General features: G+C 39.2%; 1 protein-coding gene across 2 annotated transcripts in view; it reads right to left on the bottom strand.

Moving 5' to 3' along the window:
- P4HA1 (prolyl 4-hydroxylase subunit alpha 1) overlaps positions 1 to 13,177 on the bottom strand; it is a 60,948-nt gene that overhangs the window by 31,842 nt on the left and 15,929 nt on the right. For both annotated transcript variants that reach the window (XM_055133017.1, XM_055133016.1), the window contains exons 4-7: positions 12,056 to 12,207; positions 7,347 to 7,484; positions 4,178 to 4,417; positions 2,109 to 2,305 (exon numbers count right to left, since the gene is read on the bottom strand). In XM_055133017.1, the coding sequence (XP_054988992.1) occupies positions 2,109 to 2,305; positions 4,178 to 4,417; positions 7,347 to 7,484; positions 12,056 to 12,207 (727 nt within the window). The remainder of the gene's footprint in view (positions 1 to 2,108; positions 2,306 to 4,177; positions 4,418 to 7,346; positions 7,485 to 12,055; positions 12,208 to 13,177) is intronic.

The raw sequence follows: 13,177 nt of genomic DNA, 5'->3' as shown, positions 1-13,177 counted from the left end.
TCTCTTCATTCTCAGCAATGGAAAACTAATTATCAAATGCTTCCTTGTCAGCAGGGCTGTTTTTTGGGGGGAAACTCCAACAACAATAGTAAATTTTGTGTTGAAATATGGAATGTAATCAAGGTAAAGAGAAAATGAAGTGAAATTGATCAGCTACACAGGCGGGGGTGGGGGGTCGGGGGGTGGGGAGTGGGGGGGTGGGAGGTATACTGGGGGTTTTGGTGGTGAAATATGGGCACTGGTGAAGGGACAGGTGTTCAAGCATTGTATAACTGAGACATTAGCCTGAAAACTTTGTAACTTTCCACATGGTGATTTAATAAAATAAATATTTTTTTTTTTAAAAAAAGGCTCTGTAATGTGTCTGTCAGAGGCAGGGGGAGGGGCGGCAAGAGGGACACTGGGAACATAGGTGATGGAGAAAGGGCACTGGTGGAGGGATAGGTACTCGAACATTGCTTAACTGAAACGTAATCACAAAAATTTGTAAGTCTGTAACTGTACCTCGTGGTGATTTACTAAAATTTAAAAACTTAAAAAAAAAAAAGGCTCCGTGGGGGCTGGAATGATAGCACAGCAGGTAGGGCATTTGCTTTGCACAAGGCAACCCAGGTTCGATTCCCAGCATTCCATATTGTCCCCCAGCACTGCCAGGAGTAATTCCTGAGTGCAGAGCCAGGAGTAACCCCTGTACAATAAAAATAACAAATTAAAAATAAATAAGGCTCCATGATCAATGTTGGTGAACAATGCATATCCAACCCATAGTACACATTATCATAAAAAAGCTCTGAGAAATTCTGAGGGTTTATGTTCTCCAGACTTGAATATTTTTGTTTTTAATCTGGTATCTAATAACTTCCTAAAGTACTGATACTCTGAGTAATGACCATATAACAATAAACAAAGGAATACTTATAGTATTTTTTAAAGTAGCACTGTAGGGGGCTGGAGTGATAGCACAGCGGGTAGGGCGCTTGCCTTGCACGCGGCCGACCCGGGTTCGATTCCCAGCATCCCATATGGTCCCCTGAGTACCGCCAGGGGTAATTCCTGAGTGCAGAGCCAGGAGTGACCCCTGTGCATCGCCAGGTGTGACCCAAAAAAAAAAATAAAATAAAGTAGCACTGTAGCACTGTCGTCCCATTGTTTATCGATTTGCTCAAGCGGGCACCAGTAATGTCTCTACTGTGAGATTTGTTACTGTTTTCGGCATATGGAATACACCACAGGTAGCTTGCCAGGCTCTGCCGTGCAGGTGGGATACTCTCGGTAATTTGCCGGGCTCTCAGAGAGGGACAAAGGAAGTTGAACAAAAATTTGTTAAGTTTTTCTACAACTAAAATACTTCACTGAGCAATCTTGTCAAAGCTCAGTACAAGAAAAATCACAAGAGATTACTACATAGAATTCAGTGTTTCCCGAATGGTGGCACTGTCCATTGGGAAAGCCTTGTGTACAATTGGAGAGCACTTTCTGTTTGCTCACTTAAAGAAGATCATTTCCTGGGGACACTTAGTATTTTTTTTTCTACAAAGGGAGCATTAGGCCAAATAAATTTGGATCCACTCTGATATTTCTTAATATTTCTAGTATTATATTTTTATTGTATAATTAGTTTCTTATACATAAAAGTGAATTTTGGTAAGGACAGTTTTAAATGTATAGCAATAAAATAATAATTTTTAAAAAATTTAAATAAATTGGGATCCTCTGAAGACCCGTTATTTCGTAGGATGAGTTAGAATGCCATGTTCTTTCTACTTAAAACTGCTAAAATCTTTTGCTTTAAGAAATAGGAGAAAAATATATTAGTCTCCTTCAATTGTGATCCCCATCCTAAAAAATAAACCCATTTTGATCTACAAAAGGGTAATATTGCCACAAATACATATCATGACATATGATTGACAAGTTTTACTGTAAAGCTATTTTGCTAATAGATTATATTAAATGTTATAAACACAACAGAATAATGTGACAAATTTGCAAGTACTTAGTGCAGTAATTCTGGTTTTGTAGGCTTAAATACAAAAAGCACTCTTCTCTCTAGACTTATGCACAAACAGATACGTTCACACACACACACAATTGGCTTTTCACTTTACCATTTTGATACCCTCCCCACGGCACAGCATTTCATACTTCTGTCTCTCTGGCAGGTAATCCACAGCAACTCCTTTTTTCTTCAAGGTGAATTTCTGCTCAGACTGGTTATCTGAAGCTGACTTATTATCATCTTTTTCTTTAGTCATTATATACTCAAAGTATTTTAAGTTACCATTAGCTCTCTGATGTTCAGGATCTGTTAAAAGAAAGCAAGTCCAAGCATCAACAACATGAAAAAAAGGATCATTCCAAATCAGGATGCTTTCAAGAATGACAGGAGGAATTAATAAAAATTACCATACTGAAACATAAGGTGGAAATCAGTATAGCCCCAAATTCATCACAACTATTACCTTATATAAAGAGCTCTGTAGACAGAAACAGACATTTATTTCAAAGCAGCCATTACCATTTCTATTTTCAGAACTTATTAATCAGTCAGAATTACTATCAACTTGATACAAAATGAATTTTAAAATATTACTCATTCTATTTATTGTAAATAATGGTGAAGATTTTTCCGAGACTGAAATGTATTTATCTGCAGAAACCATGGTATTCAGTTCTAAAGCAACCTTTACTACAGACACATTATACAGCTTACTTCTGAGGGCTGAGTGAATTTCAGTCCCCAAATTCTAAGTAAAGAGAAGAGAACCTAAAGATATAATTTTCAAATAATCCAGCGTCCACTAACCACTTCCAAATTGCTAGTCATAATTTTTAGCCATCATTTGGGGAAATGATGACTACTCTATCCATCTGGGAGGAAAAGAATTCCAAAATACACAAACACACATGAAGACAGAATCATGAGCTGGAGAGGTAATACAGGGATTTAGGTGCTTGTCTTGTATGCAATTAGAACCTGGATCAGCCACATGCAAGGGCAATGTCCCTCCCACTGTACTAGCACTGAGGTCCAAATTTTTTAAATTCTTAGAGCTTCATTCTTTTTTTTATATATAAATTAGTGAGTCACAGTGAGGTACAGTTATAGATTCACACATTTTCATGCTTGTTTTTCCCTCATGCAATGTTTGAGAACCCATCCCTCCACCAGTGTCCATTCTCCACCACCAATGAACCCAGTATCCCTCCCACCCCCTAATCCCATCCCCCCACCCCACCCCGCCTCTGTGGTGGGGCATTCCAATTTGATATCTCCTTAGAGCTTCATTCTAAACCACAGGCCAATTGAATTTTTTAGTGTACAACTCCACTTCCAGAAATTCTGGTCTAGAAGGTATAAGGTGAAAATCAGGAATTTTCATTTCTAATAAGAATACAAGTAATTCTGATGCATGATTCCTGGATCATGCTAATAAAAAATACTATATTCAAATATTAGTAGTTAAATCCTCATATCATATTTTTCTAAGATTTAAACATGACATTCAAATATACTTTGTTTATATCAAATCACTCTGTGGGGAAGTAGGGAGGCCACACCTAGAGGTATTTGGGGTACCGTATAATACCTAAAATCAAAACTGGACTATCTCCATGCAAAGCATACACACTAGCCCTTTGAGTTATCTCCCCAGACTTCACTTTACTTTCTAATATAAACTGCAATAAACTAAAAATATCCTTCAAAGGAAGTGGGTTAATAAATAATATGGTTTATTGTTTTGTTTTGGGGCCACACCCAGCAGTGCTCAGAGCTAACTCCTGGCTTTGTGCTCAAGGATCACTCCTGGCAGTACTTGGGGTATCATATGTGGTGCCAGGGCTCAAACCTGAGTCAACCACAAGCATAGTAGTACCATACCCACTGTACTATTGACTCTGACTCCAAATAAATATTTTTGATATAGTTAACTAGGTATGGTATAATTTATAGTTCCTAGAGAGTACAGAGTAGAGAAATAGCTACTGCTAGGGTATTATTATGTGAGAAAAACAAGCTGTTATTTATTTAAAGGATAAAAAAACCTCATAGATAAGGCTCTTGACTTTTAACAGATACAAAATATAAAAGTTACGTAACTACGTACACATACAAATATATACAATCATATTCCCTAATATAGCTATAACCTTTAATTTAGCCCAATTAGCATACCTAGTTCAAGAAGCTTCTTTGTGAGCAGAAGTGCCTTATCTACGTCCCCCTGTTGATACACAGCATAACTCAAATAGTCTAAAACAGAGACTTTATCAATAGCAGAAACCTCTCCTTCATCCAGCTGCCGTAGAGCTTGTTCCATCCATAATTCTGTATGGTAATAATCGGCTTCTGTATAGGCAACTTTGCCCAATTCAAAACAGTCCTCGACTGTTAGAAAAGATTTGTGCTGTACTCCTATGGGGGAAAAATACAGAGAGTGTTAGGAATCTTAACACCACTCGACACTGTTAGGACTCGACAGACTTCCAGCTCTCTCTTTCATTTGAAGCTCACAACAAACCTCTGAGATAGGAAAATCAGGAATTATCTTTAACTGTTAAACAGAAGAACTATAAGGTAATGATTAATGACAAGAATTGACCAGCTGATAACAGGAAATCCAAGAGAATTCAAGACCTAAATTATTAGCCAGCATACCAAGTGAAACATCAATTAAGTCGAAAGGTACTGTTTTCTAACTCAGCAGGGATCACTATTAGACAAACAAGGGGATAACTTCTGAGAAACATGATGTTAGGTGGTCTTGTATGAACGTCACAGGGGGAAATTCCACAAATCTAAGATGGCGTGGCCCACCGTATTCCTTGGCTACAGGAGAGCGACTGGAATTTACTCTCTTCCCTTTCCAAGAGCATTAATGAGTACATACCAAACATGTCACCTGCTTAAAGAATGTCATTTATAATATTCACATCGTTTGTCTAACCAACACTATCATCTAATTTGACACTCTAAAAAGAAACCCTCTAGTCAATTAGCAGTCACTCCCTATCATCTCAGCTCCCTGGTACAATATACTTTCTGCATCTAGAATCAGTCTATTCTGATTATTTCACAGAAACAGAATCATACAACATCTGGTTTTGTTTTGGGCCTCTTTCATTCAATGTAATGTTTTCAAGTTGTTATAGCTTCTTTGTATTGTAGGATGGTGAGTCACCTGAAAATAGTTTGGTAGTCCTGGAAAAGGGTAAGCATGGAACTGTCATCAGACCCCACAGTTCTACTGCTACAGTCAAATTTAAGAATAGTAAAAACAAAGTCCACACAAATTTGTACAGGAGTGTTCACAGTAGCATTTTCATAAAGGCCCAAAATACAGAAACAACTTACCTATCTGTCAAGATCTGAATGAAAAACACAGAACTATGTGTTTTTTGCCATTGAGTGTGACACTAATTTTGGATTTGTGATATATGATCTTTAATATGCTGAGGTTTACTCTCTCTATCCCCATTGCGTTGAGAGTTTGTCCATAAATAGATGATAAATCTTATCAGAGTTCTCTCTGTATATACTGACATGACTGTCATTTTTGTCTTTTCTCTAGTTGACTCCACTTGACTACATTAATCTGCATATATTAAACCTTCCCTACATCCTTGGAATAAATCCTACTTGGTTATGCTGTCCTATCCTTTTTAATGCATTACTGAATTCAGTTCATGAGGATTTTGTTAAGAATCTTTGCTTTTATTTTTGTGAAAAATGCTTCTATTATGTTGGCTTTTGATATCAAAGTAATGGCTGCATAGAAACTGGAAGAATCCCCACATTTCTTTAATTTTTCAGAAGCACTTGAGAAGACATTGGATAGACTTTGTTTTAAAAATAATCTAGGCTTGGGGCCGGAGCGATAACACAGCGGGTAGGGCGTTTGCCTTGCACGCGCCTGACCCGGGTTCGATCCCCGGCATCCCATATGGTCCCCCAAGCACTGCCAGGAGAAATTCCTGAGTGCAAAGCCAGGAGTAACCCCTGAGTATCGCTGGGTGTGACCCAAAAAGCAAAAAAAAAAAAAATTAAAAAAAATAATAATCTAGGCTTGGGATATTTATTTTCAGGGATAAAACAGAGAGAAGGAATCTTAATTAATGCTTCAATTTCCTTGCTTGTAGTTGTACAGTATTCTAATACTGTATTAGGAAGAAATTGAAGACCTGAGCATGTCTTCAATTCCTTCCTAATACAAAATTAGAATACTGTATCATTCTAAAATTCAGCCATTTCTACATTCTCCACTTTCAACGGCATAAAGTTGGTTACAGTAGTCCCTTCTAAGACTTTGTATGTCTGTATCTTTTGTAACTTCTCCCCTTTCATTTGTGACCTGATTTCTTCAGGTTTTCTTTTTTTCCTCCATATGTGTAATTAATGATTTTTCAAACTTGTGTATTATTTCAGATGCAGCTATCAAAACATCTACAAGAGCACCAAGGGAGAAGTTGGTAGCAATACAGGCTTTTATCAGCAAACAATAAAGATATGAAATAAACAATAAAGATGAACTCATATCTCAGAAAATGAGGCGGGAGGGGGCACCAGAAAAGGAACAACAGGGCCAGAGCAAAAGCATCGTGCATGTAGCATTTGCATCGCATGTTACTGACCCAGGTTGAATCCCATATGGTTCCGAGAGCACTGTTAGGAATGATTTCTGAGTGCAGAGCCAGGAGTTAGCCCTGAGAGCTGACAAATATGGCCCAAAACAAGCAAACAAAAACAACAAAGGAACAACAATTGCAATCCGGGGGGCCAGAGAGATAGTACAGCAGGCATGAAGCCGACCTAGTTTGATCCCTGACACCACACATGGTCCCCAGCCCCGCCGTGAGCACAGAGCCAGAAGTAGCCTCAGAGCATAACTGTGTGTGGTCCAAAAGCCAAAAAAGAAAAAAAAAAAAGTGCCTACTTCCTTTTTGACACTAACAAAACATAACATAAAAAAATAATGCTTTTTTTGTTTTGTTATAGGCTAAAATCACCTGTAAATACTATTAAGTCCTCAAGGAAGAGTGAATTGTTCAGTCCTCAAAAGGCCATGAGACAGGCTTGCCTGCCAAGCTGTCTGTGATCTCCCTTGAACACAGCTCTCCTCACTGTCCGTGTTCTCTTATGAACATATAAATCCTCCTTCCTTCCTCTAACATCTAAGGTTTAATTCAGAATACCTACCTTTCTTCACACACCAAAAAAAAAGGCTATGAAACTAAATTTATAAATCTTACAATACAAATGTTTTTTTTTTTTTTAACACTGTCCAAATGGAATAAACAGAGAAGCAAAGTGACAGGCAAATTTTATAAACTAGAAAAAGTCTTACCTGGCAAGTTACCCTTTGAAATGGTGTCTGTGTCCAGGTTGTAGGTGTCCTGGAGACGCAATAGAGCCTTGGCTGCCCCGACCTGATCCTCGTCATTAGGGAAGTACTGTCTCTGGATGGTTAGATTAGAGATAAATCCTTGAAACAAACAAAAAAACAAAAGAAACTCAGGCTTTTTCCTTTTCCTCTGTTTTTTTTTTTTTTTGGGGGGGGGAGTGCCAGAATCAAACACTGGGTTTACACATGCAAGGTAAGACTTTATCCTTAGCCATCACTCTGACCCTAGGACCTCTCTGGACACACTCAGACACTCCCAGTGATCAAACTTATTGAAGCTCCAGCTCACAGGCTTTCAATTTACAATATAGGGTCTTCATAAAGATTTTTCAAAATCTATTTCATAATTCCCCACCACACCATTAAAGTTCTACATATTTAACAACAACAACAAAAAGAAATACAATGAATGAGATCTGACATACCTTTTTTTTTTTTTTTTTTTTTGGTTTTTGGGTCACACCTGGTGATGCACAGGGGTTACTCCTGGCTCTTCATTCAGGAATCACTCCTGGCGGTGCCCAGGGGACCATATGGGATGCTGGGATTAGAACCCGGGTCGGCCGCGTGCAAGGCAAACGCCCTACCCGCTGTGCTATCGCTCCAGCCCCAATCTGACATACCTTTTATTTGTTCAGTCTTGAAAACATCAAATGTTTAAGAAAGTCTCTTTGAATATTGCTTATGCATTAAGGTCATGGCATAAGTTATATACATAGAACCAAGGCAACACTTGAAGGCCTGTGTATATGCTTTGCATGAGGAAGGTCCATGCTGGTATTCTTTGGGGGGTTGGGGTAGGCATTGGTTTGGGGGCCACTCCCTGTGGGGCTCAGGACTTACTACTGGTTCAGGGATCACTCCTGGCGAGCTCAAGGGACCACGTGCGGTTCGGGGGGGGTCAACCGGGGTCGGCGACATGAAGACAAGTGCCCTATTCACTGTACTATGGCTCCGCCCCCTATTTGATCCCTTGCACTCATGGTCCCCCAACCACCACCAGGGAGGATTCCCCACGTGCTGGGTGCATTCCCTCAGCACTGCTGGATATGGTCCCCAAAATAAATCATATTAGCAAACATCAACGAACATTCTTAGTTAGAAAACATTGCATCCACTAAGCTTGAACAAAGATTTTAAAATCACATTTATTGGCATTACTTATATTTGCAGGTAACACACTAAGTAAAATATATGTTTGTAAATAAAGTTCTCTTTTCTTCTTTCATGCTACACAGTATGCAAGCATGTATACGGTGTGGTAGAAAATTGTTTTCTATCCTGAACCCCCTCAGTTTGGTAGACTTTTGTATATTGCTATGCAGGGATTGAACCCAATGCGTTACACAAGCAAGGCAAGCGCTCCTACCACTGACACAGACACTGAGTGGAATTCTTTGCAGGGAAGATATACCAATTATATATTTAAAATCATAGATCAGGGGGCTGGAGTGATAGCACAGCGGGTAGGGCGTTTGCCTTGTACGCGGCCGACCCAGGTTCAAATCCCAGCATCCCATATGGTCCCCCGAGCACCGCCAGGAGTAATTCCTGAGTGCATGAGCCAGGAGTGACCCCTGTGCATTGCCGGATGTGACTCAAAAAGCAAAAAAAAAATAAAATAAAATAGAATAAAATCATAGATGAGCTAGTTTATTAAAATGTATTAATATTATTGTATAGTATGCATCAACCAAGACTTGCTCTATATAAACCTAGTCTAAATTTTTTAAGGTTTTATATAAAACATAACAAAAATCAAACAAACAAATTACTGGTGAAAATAAACCCCTAAGGAGAATGAAAACTAAACAGTCTTTTAAAAATCAAAGTAGGGGGGGGCTGGAACGATAGCACAGAGGGTAGGGCGTTTGCCTTGCATGAGGCCGACCCAGGTTCAATTCCCAGCATCGCATATGGTCCCCTGAGCACTGCGAGGAGTAATTCCTGAGTGCAGAGCCAGGAGTAACCCCTGTGCTTCGCCAGGTGTGACCCAAAAAGGAAAAAAAGAATCAAAGTAAGTCTGGGGCTTGAGCCATAGCACAGCGGGTAGGGTGTTTGCCTTGCATGCGACAGACCCAGGTTCGATTCCTAGCATCCCATATGGTCCCCTGAGCACTGCGAGGAGTAATTCCTGAGTGCTGAGCCAGGTGTAACCCCTGTGCATTGATGGGTGTGACCCAAAAAGCAAAAAAAAAAAAAAATCAAAGTAGGTCTGGAGAGACAGCTCAACGGACTGGCGACATGCTCTGCATGCAGGAGGCCCAGATTTGCTCCTCAGAGTCACATGCAACCCGAGCATCTGGCCAGGCATAGCTCTTAAGTACTGCAGTGATGGCCCCAAAAGTTACAAATAAGTAACACAAAACATGATTTAATAATAAATGTATTTGTCATTATTTGCAAATAAGAGATGAGACTTTCCTAGCCTCATTTACTTATATGTACATTTCAATAAGTCAGGCATTTTGTTACTGGAAATGTAGAAAAGAAAATTAGCTGATGGGGCCCAGAACGGTAATACAGCAGGTAGGGCATTTGCCTTGCATGTGGCTGACCGGGATCCAATCCCTGGCATCCCATATGGTTCGCTGAGCACCACCAGGAGTAATTCCTGTGTGCAGAGACAGGAGTAACCCTTGAGCATTGCCAGGTGTGACCTCCGCCCCCCCCCCAAAAAAAATGAAAACTATCTGCAAGAGGGCTACTGAAGTTCACAGGAAGCATATTTTATAGTTTTAAGATCAACTCTCAGTCACAATAACTAAATGGAATTTTACAAACAAGTTTATAGCTTTTACAAAAGACTGTAATGTTTTTATAACCCCAAACAGCTGCCTAGTTCCCTAATTCCTCCCTTAAAAACATACATGGGTCAGAGTGATAGTAGAGCGGGTAGGGCATTTGCCTTGCATACAGCTGACTTGGGTTCCCTGGCATCCTATATGGTTTCCCCGAGCACCCCAGGAGTAACCCCTGAGCATAACCAGGTATAACCCCCCAAAAAAAATATATATATATATGTATATATACATACATAATAAATTTATATAGGCAATACGAAACTAACATACATTAAACACCAAGTATCAAGGTTTCTCTTAGGAGAAAACTTGAGGATAACAAAGATGTGTGTGTGTGTGTGTGTGTGTGTGTGTGTGTGTGTAAGGAAGAAAGAAAATTCACAGGAAGAAAGAAGGAAAAGAGGAAGGGAGGGAGATAAGGAGAGAGGACAGAGGGAGGGCAGGCTGACTTCATGCTGTTATTCAAGAGAGCAAATAATGACAAGCATTTCCCTACCATGAAGAAGCATTCATGATGCTTGCCTTCATTTTTCTTTTCAGTTTCCTGACCTATACAGAGCAATTTCCCTTACTGCTCACCAGCACTTGTAAACAACAACCCTGGAACATTTAATTTACACAGCTTAGTTCTCTTCCTACTTTGGTCTTTTACATTATCAGTCTTGGGGTCACATCTGTCAGTGCTTGGGGATTACTCCTGGCTCGGTGCTCAGTAGACTAAGGCTGCTGCTCACAAAGCATGTGCTCTAACACTTTGACCTTCAGCAATTTCTCCAGTCCCCTATTTCTCTTTGTTTTCTGACACTCTGTCAGCCGATAAATTTTTAAACGTCTAATATGTACTAAGCATAACCCTTTACTTCCTTAAATTGCAGATTTCATTTTCTGTCTGTTGCTAAAATTTCTAAAACACCTCAATAGTCTAACTATAGTACTATTTTATTTAGATATTTATTATTGCTGTTTACAACTTCAGTTTTTTTCATCTGTCTAAACAAACAAAAAAATTCTTAGTTTTCAACCCTTTCATACCTACTGACCTACATCAAACTACAACCTATTATACTACAGCAAACTACAACCTAGTAATTAAAGATCATACTTTCTCTACATGTATAGATGTATGAAAAGTGAAATGAATTCCAGGCTAGAGAGACAGTACAGGAAGTCAGGTCCTTGTCTTGCATGCAGCTGCAAGGGCTGAGACTCTGGTTCCAGTCCTGGAGCACTGCCAGGCTCCCTCCTGAGCACAAAGCCAGAAGTATCTTCTGAGCACAGCTAGGTATAGCACAACCCTCTCCAAATTTGATTAAAAAAATATATAGGGCCCAGAAGATCAATACCCAACTCAACATGGTCCCCTGAGCACCACTGGGAATGCCTGTATACCAAACCAAGAGTAGTGCCCAGTAACACCCAGTGTAGTCCCCAAAAACACAAAATAAAAAGATTTAACTATACATTTTTTAAATCTTAGCATAATCCTAAATGAAAATAAAGAATGAAATTAAGAAATAAAGATACACTCAAAACAAACAATTCTGATATATTTCAAAGCAAAAGGCACCGGTATTAGTCAATAGCAGAAATTACTTTTAAGAAAGTTTTCTTTTCCTTTGGCTTTTTGGTTTTTTTAAATCAAGGAATTCAGGATCTATTGAGGATCTAAACTTGCTCTACCTACCCCAAAAATACCCCAACAAAACAGAACATCAAATGTTAGTTTACAAAACTAAACACTCTGATATTCAGGGAAGTGCATTTATTATTAATTCTGGCTTTTCTATTTGATATAAAAATACCATCTTCCCTCCTTCAGGTTCTCTGAAGTCTTGTCATCTGACTTACCATCTGACATATCCTTAAGGACCAGATTTTCCAACTCACTCCATTCGGTGTTCAGACGTTTCATTAACTTGAATGCATTTACAGGGTGCCCAACAAATCCTTCTGGATCTTTTGTTGCTGTGCTGGTTAGTTGATCTAACTTCTCTGCCCAGCTAAAGATATATAAAGGATATATACACATTTAGTAGGGGAAGACAGAATTTAGTTGAGATAGAGAAAGAGAAGACAGACTGACTTACAGGTTTTGAAGTTAAATCTAAATTTAAAAGGTTTTTTTCTCAATTATATGTCTAAAATCAACTATCAATAGCTTTGTAAATCACAGTTCTTTAACAAACTTTTTTTTTTTTGTTTCATCTTTTCAAACAAGGACTGGATTGATAGCACAGCGGGTAGGGCCTTGCACACGGCCAACCTGGGTTCAATTCCTCTGTCCCTCTCAGAGAGCCCAACAAGCTACAGAAAGTATCCCACATGGCAGAGCCTGGCAAGCTACCTGTGGTGTATTCGATATGCCAAAAACAAGTCTCACAGTGGAGACGTTACTGGTGCCCACTGGAGCAACTTGATGAACAACTGGACGACGGTGCTTTTCAAACAACAGAGTGATTAAGACTGCTTTTGTGTATGAAGAAGGTTTGAACTGGCAGCCTCGGTGCTTGCTAGGTAAGTTATTATAAACTACTGAGCCATCTTCTGGGTCCTACAAAGTAATTTGGGAAGTGAGGGGGTGGGGATGGCCACACCCAGAGACACTCAGACTTACTCCTGGCCCTGTGCTTAGAATCACTCCTGACAATGCTCAGGGGAACATATGTGGTATTGGGAATAAAACCAAGGTTGGTCATTTGCAAGGCAAGTACCTAACCTCTTATGTGCTCAATTAAAATAAACACACCAAAATTTCATGTTCTGTGCATTAAAAAAAAAAAGTGTCTTAGAACAAAAAAGGACACCTAGCTTCTAGTGTCTCAAAACTATCTCAATCAGGATTCATTTGAACTTAAATCAACTAAAAATAAATATTGGATTAAAAAAAAAAACTATCAATGAATACATCTAAAAAAAACTAGAAACTGAGCTCCCATAACACAGCAATTCCACTTCTTAGCATCTACTCCA

The sequence above is a fragment of the Sorex araneus genome, chromosome 3 (assembly GCF_027595985.1).
Source record: "Sorex araneus isolate mSorAra2 chromosome 3, mSorAra2.pri, whole genome shotgun sequence".
NCBI lineage: Eukaryota > Metazoa > Chordata > Mammalia > Eulipotyphla > Soricidae > Sorex > Sorex araneus.
Note: the sequence above shows the minus strand (reverse complement) of the source record. Positions and strands in the feature narration are given on the sequence as shown.